The sequence below is a fragment of the Saimiri boliviensis genome, chromosome 12 (genome assembly GCF_048565385.1).
Source record: "Saimiri boliviensis isolate mSaiBol1 chromosome 12, mSaiBol1.pri, whole genome shotgun sequence".
Lineage (NCBI taxonomy): Eukaryota > Metazoa > Chordata > Mammalia > Primates > Cebidae > Saimiri > Saimiri boliviensis.
Genome location: NC_133460.1, coordinates 103,717,131 through 103,733,377, shown reverse-complemented (window position 1 = coordinate 103,733,377; position 16,247 = coordinate 103,717,131). Strand labels below are relative to the sequence as shown.

Here is a 16,247-nt window from a genome sequence, read left to right as displayed (position 1 = left end):
CATATTGAAAAGTTCACAGATGCGATAATAGGTGAAATTTGCTACAAAATATTACAGAGTAGCGGATGGAGGAATGTATGAAAGACTGGCCATGAGTTCATATTCCTGAAGTGGGGTGAAGGGTGCCTGGGGGTTTATTACGCTATTCTGTCGACTTACTTTTTATAGTTTGAAATTTTCCATAATAAAAAGTTATAAAAATACTAGGTCCCAACTCCAGAGATTCAAATTAATTGGTCTGGGCTTCAGCTCAGGCTCTGGTGTTTTTCTAAGGCTCCCCAGGTGTTTCTAATGCCCAGCCAAGATTGAAAACTACTGTAATCACTCATACAAGTGGCGCCATGAGCCTGCCCAAACCCAAGGCAGAGCCTCCCCTAAGCCCAAGGCAGAGCCTCCCCTAAGCCCAAGGCAGAGTCTGCAGAGGGGAGGGGGCTGGACTGGGGAGGGTCAAGGAGCCAAGCACATGAGCCTTGATCAGGGTAGGGAAGAATGAGGAGAGGAAGGCATCAAAGACAGGGCAAAAATTTCAGGCTTGGGTGACTGTAGGGTGCTGGTCACTGGAACAGGTAATATCTCAAGGGCTGGTACCTTTGGGGACCTGGGAGAGAGGGCTGAGTGCATTTGGGACTTATTGACTTTAAGGGGGCCTTTGTGACTTCAGTGGAGGTGTCCAGTGGGCAATTTGGTTTTGGGTCTAGAGATCCCTGTAGAGATCCTGAAGCAGATACAGAGACTTAAACCCTAAAGGGTTGTCCCCCAAACTGAGATGGAGGTCGGGATGGCTGCAGCCAGTGATGGCATGAGGCCCTGTAGGAAACAACAGAATCTCAGCCCCGGCCCCTGGGAGAGGGGCCTGGATGACTTCGCTCCTTTCATGACTGCTCTCCACTCCTCACCTCTCTTCCCCTTGTCCTCCTTCCTCAGATAGAAACCCAAAGGCAGTTGGCTGAACTGAGGTACCCTGCATTCCTGGGCAGGTGTGGAGGAACTCCTGCCTTCCCACAGCCTGTCTTAAAAGCCCCTTCCATCAATCAGCAGTTGTTAAACAAACAACAAGCACATCTGAAGGAAGCCTCCATGGCGCTAGGCATACCACCCATGCCAGAGCCCAGTGGAGCCATCTGCTGTCACACCGACTCGACAGCCATGCACTTCATTTTACATTGATTGAGTGCCCATAGATGCTGGGTACTGTATGAGGCAGGTGTGAACAGGAAGCCCAGGGTCCTGCCCTCAGGGAGCTTACATTCTAATGGGGAAGCAGACAATAAACAACTGTACAAACACACAAAAACTTTGGAATTCTATAAAACGGGTTCTCAGCTGGAGGAAGGGGCCACAAGATTCAAGAGCTAGGCCTAACTTCCCCAGACTCTGCCTCCCATAATAACCCAGGCTTCCAGAATCAAAACACTGACAGAGCTCCACTTCACACCAACAGCAACTAAGGTCCAGAGGGGAGGGGGCCCACCCAAGGTCACCGATAAGTTTAGATCCTGAGATAATTTTGCACTCCTAATCAAAGTCTATATTGGGAGTTTTGTAAGCAGTGAGTTTATTCCTCACTCTTCTAAACCACCAGGTCTTTTTCTTTGAGCCAGAACAATCACTGACCACAGAGCACCAAAGGACCATCCCCCAGGAACAGGGACTTACCACTGAGTCCAGGAACTGAATGTAACGCTCCAGCCCAGGCCTGGTTTCACAAAACTGCCGGAAAAGCAGCCTCCCGATTGGCTGCTTGTCACATAAACTGCAGTAATCTCTGTCTGGAGACAAGAAAAGAAGAATGTGGTGAGATCCAGGAGAAGGCCAGGTAGGGCCTTTCTGTCATTCCCACACCTGGGCTCAGAGCCCTAGATGGCTGGAGTAAGGTGACTGGCAAACTCTCAGAACCCCTTCTTCATTTTATGGTCTGTAGACTTAGAGAGATGTCAGTGTATGACCCAGCATCTACTCCCCACCCCACGCCCCCAGTCTAATGCTTTGATTTCTGTTATGGACATGCCAGCAGTTCTGGGGACCGTGATTCTGTCTCCTTGGTGACCATTAAGTACATCACGTTCTCTGATTTCAGTGGCTGGATAAGGATGGCAGGTCTGTAATGGAAGCCAGTCGAATCAGAGTGGACCACAGACTGGCTGGGAACACTGGAGCAGAGGTGCTCTCTTCCCCTGCAGGTCATGGTGACTGGGTGTGAGGCCAGGTGCCTCAGCAGTGTTCTTGACACTACAAGAGAAGCTGCTGTGAGGGTGAGGCTGACACATCAAGGAGGTGAGAGCTGGGAAAATTATAAGAAGTAGAGTTGGTGCTTTGGTGATGTCATGAATCTCTGGATCCAACCATGCCTGTAGCTCAAACCACATCTGAAAAGCTTGTTCATGAGATAACACATTCTCCCTGTTTAGGTCAGTTTGAACATTTTAAGAAATTCCTTGTAATTCAAAGCATCCCAATGGATACAGTTTTTAAAAATCATTTTTGCCCAACTGGAGAAAAGCCCAGTCTTAGGATGCTTCAAATTATGAAAACCCTGCCTTTTCCAGTTAGGCCCCAAAGGTACGGAGACAGGAAATCACCGAGACAGGAAGTCACCCGCGCTCACCCATGCAATAGTCAAGAGGGTTCTGAAGAGGAAATACTGCAGACTCCCACCAAGAGGCCCAGAGACCACGGTGCTAGCCAACCATTTGCTGTGTTACTTCAAGCAATTCACTTCCCCTCTCTGGGCCTCTGAGTTCTCCTCTGAAAACCAGAAGGGCATGTTGGAGTTGGGATGGGGGCCTTTTCCCGTTTGGACCTTTCTGCAATGATGTCAAAGCCTCTCCAAGAAGTTTTCTCTGGACAGGAAGATACTCAAAGAAACCACTGAAACACGCCGCCTCGCGCTCTCTGGAGCACGGAACGCTAAGCCACCGATTTTGCAGCTGCACGCGAGACAATCGGTGGGTTCATGGGAAACAGGGAAGAGGGTGACAGAGCCTGGGAAGGAGAGCAACTTTCGGGGAAGGGATGACTATAGTCTACCTGGTGTAGAGGAGCTAGGATACCATCCCCCTAGAAAGGATTTCTCTTGAGCTCTGCCACGCAACAAGTGATATGAACACACCACTGCGCCAGCTCACTCTGATTCTTAGTCCCAAAACGCTTATCCACAGGAGGTAAAGCGATGGCTTGCCGGGAGGGAGGATCCCGCAGTAGCTGTGAGTGTGGATTCCGGAGCTAAACCGCCTGCGTTTAAATCCCAGCCGGTCACTCACTGCCTGTGTGACCTGGGGCAACAGGCTTGACACTGCCCCTCGGTTGTCTAGTCTGTAAACTGGGGATGGTAAGCACACCTAGCTCCTAGGACCGTCCTGAGGAATGAACAAGGCAATACATAGACAGCACTCAGACCAGACGCTGGCATATGGGAGACGCTTAATAAACCCCATTTCTCATCATTACGGTTGTGATAATTCTGTCTGTTCCATCTCCCTTTCCTTTAGGGAATCTCCTTTCTCCCAGTCTGTACCAATTCAACCAAAGCCTCTGAATCTAAAAAGGAAGATGATGCCTCCCATTCTACGGAAACAGGCACGTGCTCAGTCACAGCCAATCGAAAGACCTCTGTCTCCTGGCCGGAGTGATAAGGTCAAGGATGGACACGTGACTTAGTCATAGCCAATCAGAGGCCTCTCTCTCTGGCCACAATGACAGGTTCAAGGGTGGCCATGACTCAGTTCTAGCCAGTCAGGTAAGGCAGGGCCTGTGACCCATGGGGGCCCTGGAGTCCTCCCAGGGCTTTTGCCAGAACTTCCAGGAAAGACGCTGTCTGCTCCCTGGGATGCCAGCAGGGCTCTCTGGTCAGCGAGGGCTGCCGAGACTGCCTTCCCCCTACGCAGTGAGAGCCGACGGAGGACGCAGCCAACAGACAAGTGGAGGTGAGCAGAGAGAGGAGCCCTGAAGGCAGCCCCGCCCTCCTGGACGTTTATTCACCGCAAGGGGACTTGGCCTTAGCAGCTGGGAGCCGCTGTCTGCCTCCTGGAACGGAAAGAGCCGCAGCCGGGCCCACTTCTTTCATAAGTAACCTGCCTGAGGGCAGGGACTATTTTTGGAGGAATTCACCAGGTCTAAGTAGCGTATGTAGAAGAAGACACTCTAAAATGTTTCATTCTCTCCCGAGTGAGTATTTGGATCAGCGTGGATGAGCAACCTGCCAAGTCCCCTCTTGGCCCACTCCCAAATGGTTTTGTGGCTCCAACTCGCCCTGGAACGCAGCCTAAACTCTGCCCTTCAGCCGTGGGCGCAGTCTCCACCGCTCCCAGCACAGATGGTTCACAAATAGCCACTCCAACAAGCATTTAGCCTCGGTGTGTGCCAGGTTCTGACGGGGAGAGGTACCTAGGGATGTGGTCTCAGCCCGCAGAGAGCTTGGACTCAAATTGGAGAGGTCAGCAGGAGTCTGTGTGGGTGAACAGACAAGATCTCAAGTGACAGTAATAAAATGTCAAGCTAGATGAGTGTGATCATCAGCCACAGTAGGGAACCTGGTCTCAGAGGCCTGTGACAGGTCTGCAGCCTGCACCTGTTAGCATAATGCCCTGCAGATACAGCCCGCTGCCTCCCACTCAACACGATCCCCTAAAGGGAGGAAAACGAACCTTTGCATCCTTTCCCAATCAGCCAGAGTTTTCCCCAGCACAAACACAGAACCAAAGTAAATTACCTTGTGTCAAATTCCATTTTTACTCAATTATGGGAGAGAGCATCATGCTGCTTCTGTGATTTACGCAAGATACCCCCCACCCCCACCTTTTCCAAAAGCAATTTTGAGATTTCATGTGCCATATTGTGATCCCTTAAGGGTTCATCTGACAGATTTTTTTTTTCTCTCCATATGGCGTTTGCTGTCAGTATGGAAACAAGGCTGTTATAAACTCACAGCAAACACCATGCAATTCCGACACAAGCTGTCAGCACCTCAGTTCTGAGCCTATCCCAGCTGTAGAGATGATTCCAGGCAAGAAAACTACTCGCTGGAAGCCTAGAGAGAAATAAAAGGACCAGTAATCATCGTTTTAGACTTTTTCCCCACCTCAAATAAAGATCAATAGGCCCATTTTCTGAGCAAACACACACACATAAAACAACAAAACCATCCCTAGTGTAACATTTACAGTTCCTACGGAAATGGATAAGGAGGCCACAGAAGGAAGAATATGATTTGGGGAATGATCAAGGTGACAGGAGCAGGTGCAAATCAAAGTTTTTGATGTGTCAATAGCAAACTCGAGGTGTAGGTTGCTTCTGGAAAGTCAATGACACTGAAGTTGGAAGCATGAGGAGCTCTACAATACATACATGCTTGGAGTGGACCCTTTCTGATCTGTTTCAACAGAAGCTGGCCATGTTGTTGAAATCCAGCTTGGAAGGGGCCTGCCCATAACCCTTCTCCCAAGTGCGGTCTGTTGGGTTTGTGAGGAGAAGCTCCCAGGACAAGGGCAGAAGACTTTTCTCTCTGTCTTCTAATCTATCTTTTGGGGTGGGAGAACACTGGGATGCTGTACACACAGGCAGACACACACTGTCCACACACACGCATGCACACACACACACACGCACACACACACATACACACGTGTGCACCTGCTCTTCTAGAACATGGAAATCCTGCTTTGGGTCATATGCCTCATTGATATTTTCCTCCAAGCCAGAAAGACACTAATGTCTTTTTGTAAGACATTAGGGAGTAGCAGCCAGGCACGCTGGTTCATGTCTGCAATCCCAGCACCTTGGGAGACCGACGTGGGCGGATCATCTGAGATCAGAAGTTCGAGACTAGCCTCACTAACATGGTGAAATCCCGTCTCTACTAAAAATACAAAATAATTAGCCAGGCATGTTGGTGGGCGCCTGTAATCCCAGCTACTTGGGAGACTGAAGTAGGAGATTGCGGTGAGCTAGATCGCACTAATGCACTCCAGCCTGGGTAACAAGAGCGAAACTCCATCTCAAAAAAAAAAAAAAAAAAAAAAAAGACATTAGGGAGTAGGGTATGGGGAGATTCGCAGCCTGTTAAGTATCCACAAATCATCCAGTCATTCTAACTTTGTGATTTTGGGTCCTTCATTCACTCAACACCTCTCTTCCAAGGCTTTTTGACACTAGATGTTCCTTTTGATGTTAAGGATATCTTCTTGAATTCAACATCATGGGGATATGTGGGTGGGTTGGTGGGAAGAGACATATCTTATACCCACTGGCAGGTTAGTGATCCAGCGACAGGCTTGGAATTAACATCTGGCCAAGAATGGAGGACATCTCTGTGATATAACATTTGGAAGAGGAAGGTGACTGGGAAAGGGGAAGGGTCTAGAAAGCCAATCCTAAGCCCCAGGGCACTGAACTGTGCCCTTGATTAAAGAGCAGGGTGCCCTGGGAGGAGCTGGGCCTGCTTGTGCACATAGGAGGGTACTGAGGGTACACTGGGAAGGCAAGCTGGACTCCCACAGGAGAGGGCTGTACTCTTAGGTCTAGAGTCTGGAAGGGATTCAGTATCTCACTGATAAATCAATAATTTAGAGCAAAAATGATTCAAGTGCAGTCCACAGAGAATGGGACAAAATGGGGTAGGGGTGGCAGCAAGTCTGAGACATTTACAGAGGAAGTGACTGGTTTAGGCGCTATCAGGCCCCAGCTTTTGGGCAGGGAGGGTACCAGCTCTTACGGCTGAGATCCTGCTATGGTGAGAAGCTGGACTGAATTGGCTTTAAGAAAACTACATGTGTTGTTTGTTTCTTCAAGGGATTGACACTCCCCCACCTCCCTGGCATGCCCACAGCTGGCGTGGAAAGGCGGGATTGCCACACCTTCCTGCAACACACTGAATCCAGCCTTGCGCTCAGAGAGAACCATGTCTACCCAGAAGACAGTCCCTTTAGCAAGGAACCAGACACTTTCTTAGTCCTTGTCCTTAGCAGTCTGCTCACTGACCAGAGTGAGGGGGAGGCATGTTCATGGATAACACTGGAAAGAAGCCACATAACAATGTCTATGTGACAAAATTGCATAAGTCAATTGGGAAGTGTCCCAGAAGGTGCCTTGGCAGAGGGGGCAAGACATCCTCTCATGATGCTGGGTCAGCTTCCGGGGTGGTGCCCAAGGACAGCACACTAGAATATGGGAATGGGAATGACAGGGTAGCTGCAGGCAGTACAGGCAGGGGGACAAGCTGAGACCAGGTGAAGAAGAGAGAAAAAGGTCAAAGCCAGAGAGAATGGGGCTTGAGGTTGGAAGGAGGGGCAAGGAGAAGCCATAGTGGGGAGGCGAAACCTCCAGGTAAGATGCCAGGAGGACCTGGAGGATGTGCTGAAGGGTGGGACAAGGTGAATTAGGACAAGCATTCTGGGCTACGCCTGAGACCACCATAGGCTGTCACCGAGTGGACCTTTAAGACTGGCTTAAAGGAGGTTGCGGTGAGCCAAGATTGTGCCATTGCACTCCAGCCTGGGTAACAAGAGCGAAACTCCGTCTCAAAAAAAAAAAAAGGAAAAGAAACAGAAAGTGGTAGGTCACTAAGGGATGGGAGGTGAGGCATGAAGGGGCGAGAACCAGCAAGTACTGTTAAGTGAGTGGCCAGCAAGTGTATTAGGCCCTTGCATTGCTATAAATACCCAAGTCTGAGTAATTTATTAGAAAAGAGGTTTAATTGGCTCATGGTTCTACAGGCTGTACAGGAAGCACAACATTGACATCTGCTTCAGGGGAGGCCTCAGGAAGCTTACAATCATGGTGGAAGGTGAAGCAAGAGCAGGCATGTCACATGGCCAGAGGAGCAGGAGAGTTGCAGGGGATGTGCTACACTACAACAACCAGATCTCACAAGACTCACTATCACCAACAATGAGGGATCTGCCCCCATGACCCAAACACCTCCCACCAGGCTCCACCTCCAACACTAGGGATTACATCTCAGCATGAGACTTAGGCAGGGGCAAATATCCAAACTATACCAGCAAGCATACTTCCTTGGTCATGAATGTCACTGGCTGAAAATCCACATGCTAAGTCGCATGCACATACAATAGGCAACACACATCTTGGAGGCCTGGGCACGGCCAACTCACTTCCAACTCTGCCTTTCCCAGGACAGGGCTGACACTTGCCAAGTTGTCAGCCAACAGAGGGTACATCAACCAACAGAGGGCACAGCAAGACAAGGGGCCCCTATCCTCACCACCTTCACCTGATGATGTCTGGGTGCTTGGGAAAGACCTCCCTTTTCTCTTAGCCTATTATTATAAGCCACTAAAGACACCACACCCCAGGCCTGCTGCCAAGGACACCACAGTGGATGGGCGCTGGGCAGGGGTCAGTCTAAGCTCTGCCATCAATCCTTTGTGTAACCTGGGACAAGTTACTCCTCCTTTTCTGGGTCTCAGTTTCCTCATCCATAAAATAAGGGGATTCGAATAATAACCTCTAAGCCTCTTCTCAACCTGGAAACCTTCTTGGGGTGCCAACTTCACAAACGCAAATGATTACAGGGACTTGGACCAGATTCCAAGGTCAACCCTGGAGGTCAGTTTTAACCAGGATTCCAAAGCCTGTTTCCATCCAACCCCAACAGGGGTTGGCATCTCACCCCCTGGTTCTAAGGCAAGGGTAGGCAAACTTTTCTGTAAAGGGCTAGTAGGAGATATTTACTACTAGCCATATGGTAGTAGTTTGAGGGCCATATGGTCTCTTTCACAACGATTCAGCTCTGCTGTTGTAGCAAAAGCCTCCACAAACAATATGCAGACACACTTCATCTTATTGCACTTCGCTTTATTGTCCTTTGCAGATATTGTATTTTTTATTCGAATTAAAGGTCTGTGGCAGCCCTGCATCGAGCCAGTCTAACTGCACCATTTTCATTTTCCCCACAGCATATGCTCACTGCCTGTCTCTGTGTCACGTTTCAGTAATTCTCAAAATATTTCAAACTTTTAAATTATATCCATTGTGGTGATCTGTGATCAGTGATCTTTGATGTTACTATTCCAATTGTTTTGGGGTAACACAAACACATGCCCATATAAAACTACAGGCATGTGTGTGTTCCAACTGCTCTACCGTCTGTTCCCCCATCTCTCTCCCTCTTGTCAGGCCTTCCTATTCCCTGAGATACAGCAATATTGAAATGAAGCCAATTAATAACCCTAGAATGGCCTCTGAGTGTTCAAGTGAAAGGAACAGTTACATGTCTCTCACCTTAAACCAAATGCTAGAAATGATAAAGCTTGGGGGAAGGCATGTTGAAAGCTGAGACAGGCCAAAAGCTAAGCCTCTTGCACCAAACAGCCAAGTTGTGAATGCAAAGGAAAAGTTCTTAAAGGAAATTAAAAATGCTACTCCAGTGAACACACGAATGATAAGAAGTGAAACAGCCTTCTTGCTGATATGGAGAAAGTGTTAGTGGTCTGGATAGATCAAACTAGCCACAACCTTAAGCCACAATTCCCTTAAGCCAAAGCCTAATCCAGAGCAAGGTCTCCTAACTCTCTTTAATTCTATGAAGGTTGAGAATGGTGAGCAAGCTGAAGAACAAACGTTTGAAGCTAGCAGAGGTTGGTTAATGAGGTTTAAGGAAAGAAGTCTTCTTTATAAGATAAAAGTGCAAGGTGAAGCGGCAAGTACTGATGTGGAAACTGCAGGAACTGGTCCAGAAGATCTGGCTCGATCACTGATAAAGGTGGCTACCCTCAACAGATTTTCAATGTAGATGAAACACCCATCTATGAAAAGAAGATGCCATCTAGGACTTTCATAGCTACAGAGAAGTCAATGCCTGGCTCCAAAGCTTCAAAGGGGCCATGCGGTGCCTTAACCCTGTAATCCTAGCAATCTGGGAGGCCTTGGCAGGAGGCTCACTTGAGCCCAGGAGTTATGAGACTTACTTTTCTGTGATATTCACCTTATTGAAGTGGTCTGGAACCAAACCTACGGTATAAATTGTCTATGGATATGGCTGTGATTCAATAAAAACTTTATTTACAAAGACAAGTAGAGGGCCAGATTTGACTGTACCACTGCACTCCAGCCTTGATGACAGAGTGAGACCTTATCTCAATAAAATAAAATAAAAATTTTAAAATGTTTTTAAAACCTTCAAAGGACAGGCAGCTAACTCTTTTGCTAGGGGTCAATGCAGCTGCTAAATTTAAGTTGAAGCCAGTGCTCATTTACCATTTGGAAAATCCTAGGGCCTTTAAGAATTAACATGAAATCTATTCTGCCTATGCTTAATAAGTGGGACAACAAACCCTGTTTGTTGGGTTTAACAGCACATCTGTTTACAGCATGCTTTACTGAATATTTTAAGCCCACTATTAAGACCCACTACTCAGAAAAAATATTCCTCTCAAAATATGCTTACTGACAATGCATCTGGTTACCCAAGAGCTCTAATGTAGCTTTGTTAGGAGATTAATATTGTCTTCATGCCAGCTAACATAGTATCCATTTTGCAGCCCATGTATCAAGGAGTAATTTCTGCTTCCAAAACTTATTATTTAAGAAATACATGTTGTAAGGCTGTAACTGTCATAGACAGTGGTTGCTCTGATGGACTGGGCAAACTGAAAACCTGAAAAGGATTCGCCATTCTAAGTGCCATTAAGAACATTTGTGATTTTATGGGAGGAGGTCAATACATTGGTTAATTCCAACCCTCATGGGTGCATTGAAAGGATTCAAGACTTCAGTGGAGGAAGTCACTGCAGATGTGAAAACAGCAAGAAACTTTTAACTAGAGTTAGAAGTAGAGCCTCGAGATGTGACTGGATTGCTATGATCTCATAATAAAACTTGAATAGCTTAGGAGTTGCTTCTTATGGATAAACAAAGAAAGTGGTTTCCTGAGATGCAATTGACTTCTGGTGAAGATGCTGTGAACATTGCTGAAATGACAGTAAGGAATTTAGAGTATTCTATAAACTTAGTTGAAAAAATAATGGCAGAGTTTGAGAGGACTGGCTCCAATTTTGAAATAAGTTCTACTGTGGGTCAAAAGCCATCAAATAGCATTGCATGCTACAGAGAAATCTTTTGTGAAAGAAAATAAATTAATGTGACCAATGTCACTGTTATCCTATTTTAAGAAATTGCCACAGACACCCCAACATTCTGCAACCACCATCCTGAAGACTCAGCAGCCATCAACACTGAGGCAAGACCCTCCACCAGCAAAAGGATTATGACTCACTGAAGGCTCAAATGGTCATTAGCATTTTTTAGCAATATTTTTTAATTAAGGTATATGCTTTTTTAGACATAATGCTATTGTACACTTAACAGACTATGGTATAGTGTAAACAAAACTTTATATGTACTAGGGAATAAAAAAAATCCATGTGACTTGCTTTTCTGTGATATTCACTTTATTGAAGTGGTCTGGAACAAGACCTACAGTATAAACTGTCTATGGATATGGCTGTGATTCAATAAAATTTTATTTACAAAGACAAGTGGAGGGCCAGATTTGATCCACATGCTGATCACTGCCTGGAGGGGTTACTCTCCTTTCCCTAGGCTCCTGAGCCTCTAGCCATGCACAACTGTGATGCTGACCCAGCCTGTCTCCTTCCTGGGGTCAGGGATCCTGTGACTACCTGGAAGGATCCAGGAGGGGCTTCTCAGTACTAAATCAACCTCACCTGACTCTGTGATCAATAGTGAAGGAAGCCAGGATTGAAATCAGAGAAGTCTAGGCTGAAACCAGGCCCTTGAAAGTCAAGTGACCCCTAGAAAGAACCAAATGTCCATCAGCTGGTAAATGGCAAAGCAAACTGTGTGGCACAGTTACAATGGAAAACGACTAGGTAATAAAAAGGCATGATCTATCAATACATATAACATGGTGGAATCTTAAAGGCATCATGCTATGTCCAAGAACCAGATACAAAGGACTTACACACTGTAGATTCCATTCATCTGAAATTCTAGAAAAGGCAAACCTATATTGAAAAAAAATTAGACCCAGTGGATGGTAGGTTGGGGATGGGGAAGGTAAGGAGCGGGGACTGACTCAAAAAGGCATGAGGGAACTTTCTGGGGCGATAAAAATGTTCCATGTCGTGGCTGTGGCACTTACATGTCAAAAGTAATATTTGTCAAAAGTCATTGAATTATATACTTAAAATTGCTGAATTTTACCGTATGCAAGTAATACTTAAATAAAGCTGACCAAAGAAAAGAAAAAAAAAATTTAAGTCATGTCACCTGAATTATTTAAGCTTATTTTTTCATCTATAAAATAAGAAAATCATAATTGTGAACTCATCTCACCTGGGAGCCTGCTGAAAATGCAGATTCTGATTCCCCCCACCCTACTTCATACCTACTGTATTAATCTGTTCTCACATTGCTAATAAAGACATACTTGAGACTGAGTAATTTATAAAGGAAAGAAGTTTACTTGACTCACAGTTCCACATGACTGGGGAGACCTGAAAATCATGACGGAAGAACAAGGGATGTTTTACATGGTGGCAGGCAAGACAGAGTGTTTGCAGGGGAACTTCCCTTTATAAAACCATCAGATCTCATGAGACTTAGTCACTATCATAAAAACAGCATCAGAAAGACCCACCCCCCTGATTCAATTACCTCTCACCAGGTCCCTCCCACACGTGTGGGAATTATGGGAGCTACAATTCAATATGAGAATTTCACTGGTGGGGCCCAGAAATCTGTGTTTTAACGTTCTTGAAACAGTGCTTTTCTGACTATGGAAAAGAACCAGTTTTTAAAATTTCCAATCCATCATAGACATACTTTTGTAAAACTCACATCATTCACAACTTTCCATGTGAGTCTGACAACAGCCAACTGCTTTATAATCTGTTCCACAAGATGAGTCCACTAATCACACACCTGGATGCTATGGCCACGTCAAATTGCTGTGAGTGTTTCTAAGTATTTCTGTACTTATCACAGACCAGTAAAATCAGTCGACGAACCACACTTTGAACAGCACTGCTCTAGAAACACAAGGTCTTATATTCCTTTCTTAGGAGAGTTATCCCTTCTCCAAAAATAATTCTTTGGGTGAGGCCAACTCCAAGCTCAGAGATGAGCACAGGGTTCAGGCCTTATCAATCTGAGTCTTTACTTGAACATTTTTTGGCACTGTAAGGAAAGTTACTTTTTCTTTATCTGAAGTCTTAAACTGTTAGGACCATGTAAGCCTGGAGTTGCTGGTGACTATCTTGTGGCCATATAGAAAGAACCTGTCAGAGAATCAAGTCAAAACTGTAGAAAGTGGAAGAATAGTGTCCTGATGATGTTTGAGACCTGGATCCAGCCATACCTGAAGCCATGAGATTTACCCCTGGACTTTTCAGTTAAATAAACCAACAGACTTCCTCTAATCCTTAAGTTAGAGTTGGGTTTCAGTGCCTTACAATTTATTGGTGCTGAGTAATAAGCCTTCAGACTTAATGAGTATTTGGAAGACTCAAAATGAAGACCTAAATGCAAGGGCTTTGCAATGAAGTGCTAATCTTAGGATACCAGAGCAATGGTGTGGTGGCGGGGGCCTATAATCCCAGCAACTCAGGAGGCTGAGGCAGGAGAATTGCTTGAACCCAGGAGGTTGTGGTGAGCCAAGATCACGACAGCACTCCAGCCTGGGCAACAAGAGCAAAATTCCATCTCAAATAAATAAATGAATAAAAATAAGGAACTTCTGTCCTCAGCTTCCACCACGAAGTTGGATCCTCACGGATGTTCTAGAAGGCCTATATCTACAGTTGATTAATACACAGTTCAGAAACACCAAAGCACTACCCACCCTGTCAATATCCTGAAGGCAAGCAGGGTTGCCTTGCTTGGGTGAGGACTTCTCCAGAGCTAGCACACGGTGGCGAACAAGCACAGGCTTGGGTCTGAATCCTGCCTCCATCCTCTAGCTCAGAGGGGCAATTTTTGGCAATGTCTGTAGACATTGTCTGTTTTCACAACTGTGAGGTTACTACTGATTAGTGGGTAGAGGTCAGGGATGCAGCTAAATATCCCACAATGCACAGGACAGCCCCTGCCACACAGATTTTTTCTGCTCCAAATGGCAACAAAGTCACCATGGTGGAGCAGCTCTGGATCGCTGTGTCATCTTGGGCAAGTCCCTTCACCTGAGGCCATCAGAGTCAGCCGGTTGCTTCTGGGGATTGGCAATAATACATGTGAACAGCTAGCCCAGTCTTAGCACACAGTAGGTCCCACAGAAACGGCAGCCATTGGACAGATCCTATCTCTTCTATCAGACTCAGGAAACGATGGCTTTTACTTCTCCCAAGATTCAGAAAGAAGATGGGAGGTAGCTGATGGAAAAGGGGCCTTGACTCTCCATTAGCACCAAAGCAGGCAGGAGTTCACCACTGCCGCTGAGCCCTGTGGCCCTGAGCTCTGGGAGGGCAGGGCAGGGCTATGCCAGCCTGTCTGATCTTCGCTGGAGCCTCTTTCTCAGAAACAAGCCACATGGGTCCCACCGGCACATGCCCGAGGTTAAAATCTCATAACCCAGTCAATTCCTTCAAGACTCATAACCCCCAGCAGACTGGGAAACAGGAATGATATTGATAGTGAAGATAAATAAATGCTGTCACTGTTTTCATTCTTTTCGAGTGACATGAAATGGGAACATACTTTCTTAATTAAGAGGCTGCAGAATGTGGACTCTTGGAAGGCAACCAGAGTTTCCCAACAGGAGGTGGCAAGGACACAGGCAGCGAGGGCGGCCCGGCTCCTCTCGGATGGTCATGGAGCCCGAGCACAGCCAGGCCCTCCCGCCAGGCTAGGGGAGAGTGGGCAGCCATCCCGGGGGGCAGGGAGTGGGGAGAAGCTGCAGCCCGGGTACGGGGAGGGCTGTCCACCCCACTGAAACCTGCTTGGGACTGTGTGCATTGTTGCCCCAGGCACTCCTAGAGTGTGGGCCAACAAAAACACACGTTCAATTTCAGAAGTAAGAGCAAGAGTGGAACGCGGCTTCCTGAGGAAATGGAAATGCTAACACCAAAGCCCTTGGAAATGAAACCACATGTTGATTGTGAAGGTTGCAGGGGGTGGGGGGGTTGGGGGGGCCAAAGGGATGCCTGGAACCATCTCTCCACCAACTGGAGGTTTATTTTATTTTATTTAACTTCATTTTCCCAAAATACCAGGTAACTGGGGGGCTTTGGGGGGGTGGTCCCCGATAGGTCCTAAGGCATTTTAGGAAACGGACATGAGCAGAGAGGCCGCCAGCCCTCCACGCTGCCGTATTTCAGGTCTGAAACAATAAACAGAGAAGTGATTTGAAAACAGCTTTCTCTTAAAAATTCCTGCCAAAGCTGGAAAAAACAATCGGGCGTTTGCTCCGAGGAAAAAGCTCTCTGACGTTTGAAAGGCGAGATGGCATCACGGATAACAGCAGAACTTCCCAGCCCGCCCCTTGGAAGGCGCAGGAGAGGAAAAGGGAAACATGTGGTATGTGGTTAGCAACAGCTGAGTGGCCTTCTATTACTTCAAGAAAGATGTTTTTGTGTGAATAAAAAATGACATATGGCATGTCACATAAACACACCCAACCCAGGCTCTGCCATCTTCCTGTGCCGTTTGCCCGCCTCGTTCTGGGCTCTAGTTTTACTGAATGTCTTGTGCTTGTCACATGTTTCTGTGGGATCGAAATTATTAAGCCCAAGCCTTACGAAGTTTGGTGGCACTTGGGGAAGCCACATGTGAAACCACTGAATCGCAGGGTGTTTGGGCCTGAGCTGCCAGGCAGGGGGAGTGTGGGGGGACAGAGGGGAGGAAAGAAGGCTCTAGTCTGGGGGACTGTGGCAGGAAGGGAAGGGTGGGCAGAAGGGTGCTCGTGCGGGCCTGTCTCTCTGATGAGGGGCCAGGTCTCTGGCTTGAACCCATCAGATGCAGTCAAGGAGGTATCTGGGAATGTGGGGAAGGCCTGGGGGCTGAGATGGACAGGACATGGACACACATCATCACCACGAGCAATAATGGAGCCCCCAGAGTCAGGCAGTGACTGCTCTATCATCAAGGCCAAAACATCTAGATATCTCCTTACAGAGGGAGTGGGACAAAGAACTGGCCGGGTAAATGGAGGGTTGGGGTGGAGGTGGACTGAGGGAATGGCAGGGCCACATGGCAAGCAGATCCCGACGCGGGACAGGCAATCGCTGGAAGGGACGCGGCATATCAGAAAGAAGGTCCAAAGCACGGTGCTCTGA

The 16,247-nt window shown here is 47.1% G+C and overlaps 1 protein-coding gene across 2 annotated transcripts in view; it reads right to left on the bottom strand.

The window, feature by feature from the left end:
* GRK5 (G protein-coupled receptor kinase 5) overlaps positions 1-16,247 on the bottom strand; it is a 253,448-nt gene that overhangs the window by 79,382 nt on the left and 157,819 nt on the right. For both annotated transcript variants that reach the window (XM_074382960.1, XM_003922149.4), the window contains exon 3: positions 1,657-1,769. In XM_074382960.1, coding sequence (XP_074239061.1) covers positions 1,657-1,769 — 113 coding nt within the window. The remainder of the gene's footprint in view (positions 1-1,656; positions 1,770-16,247) is intronic.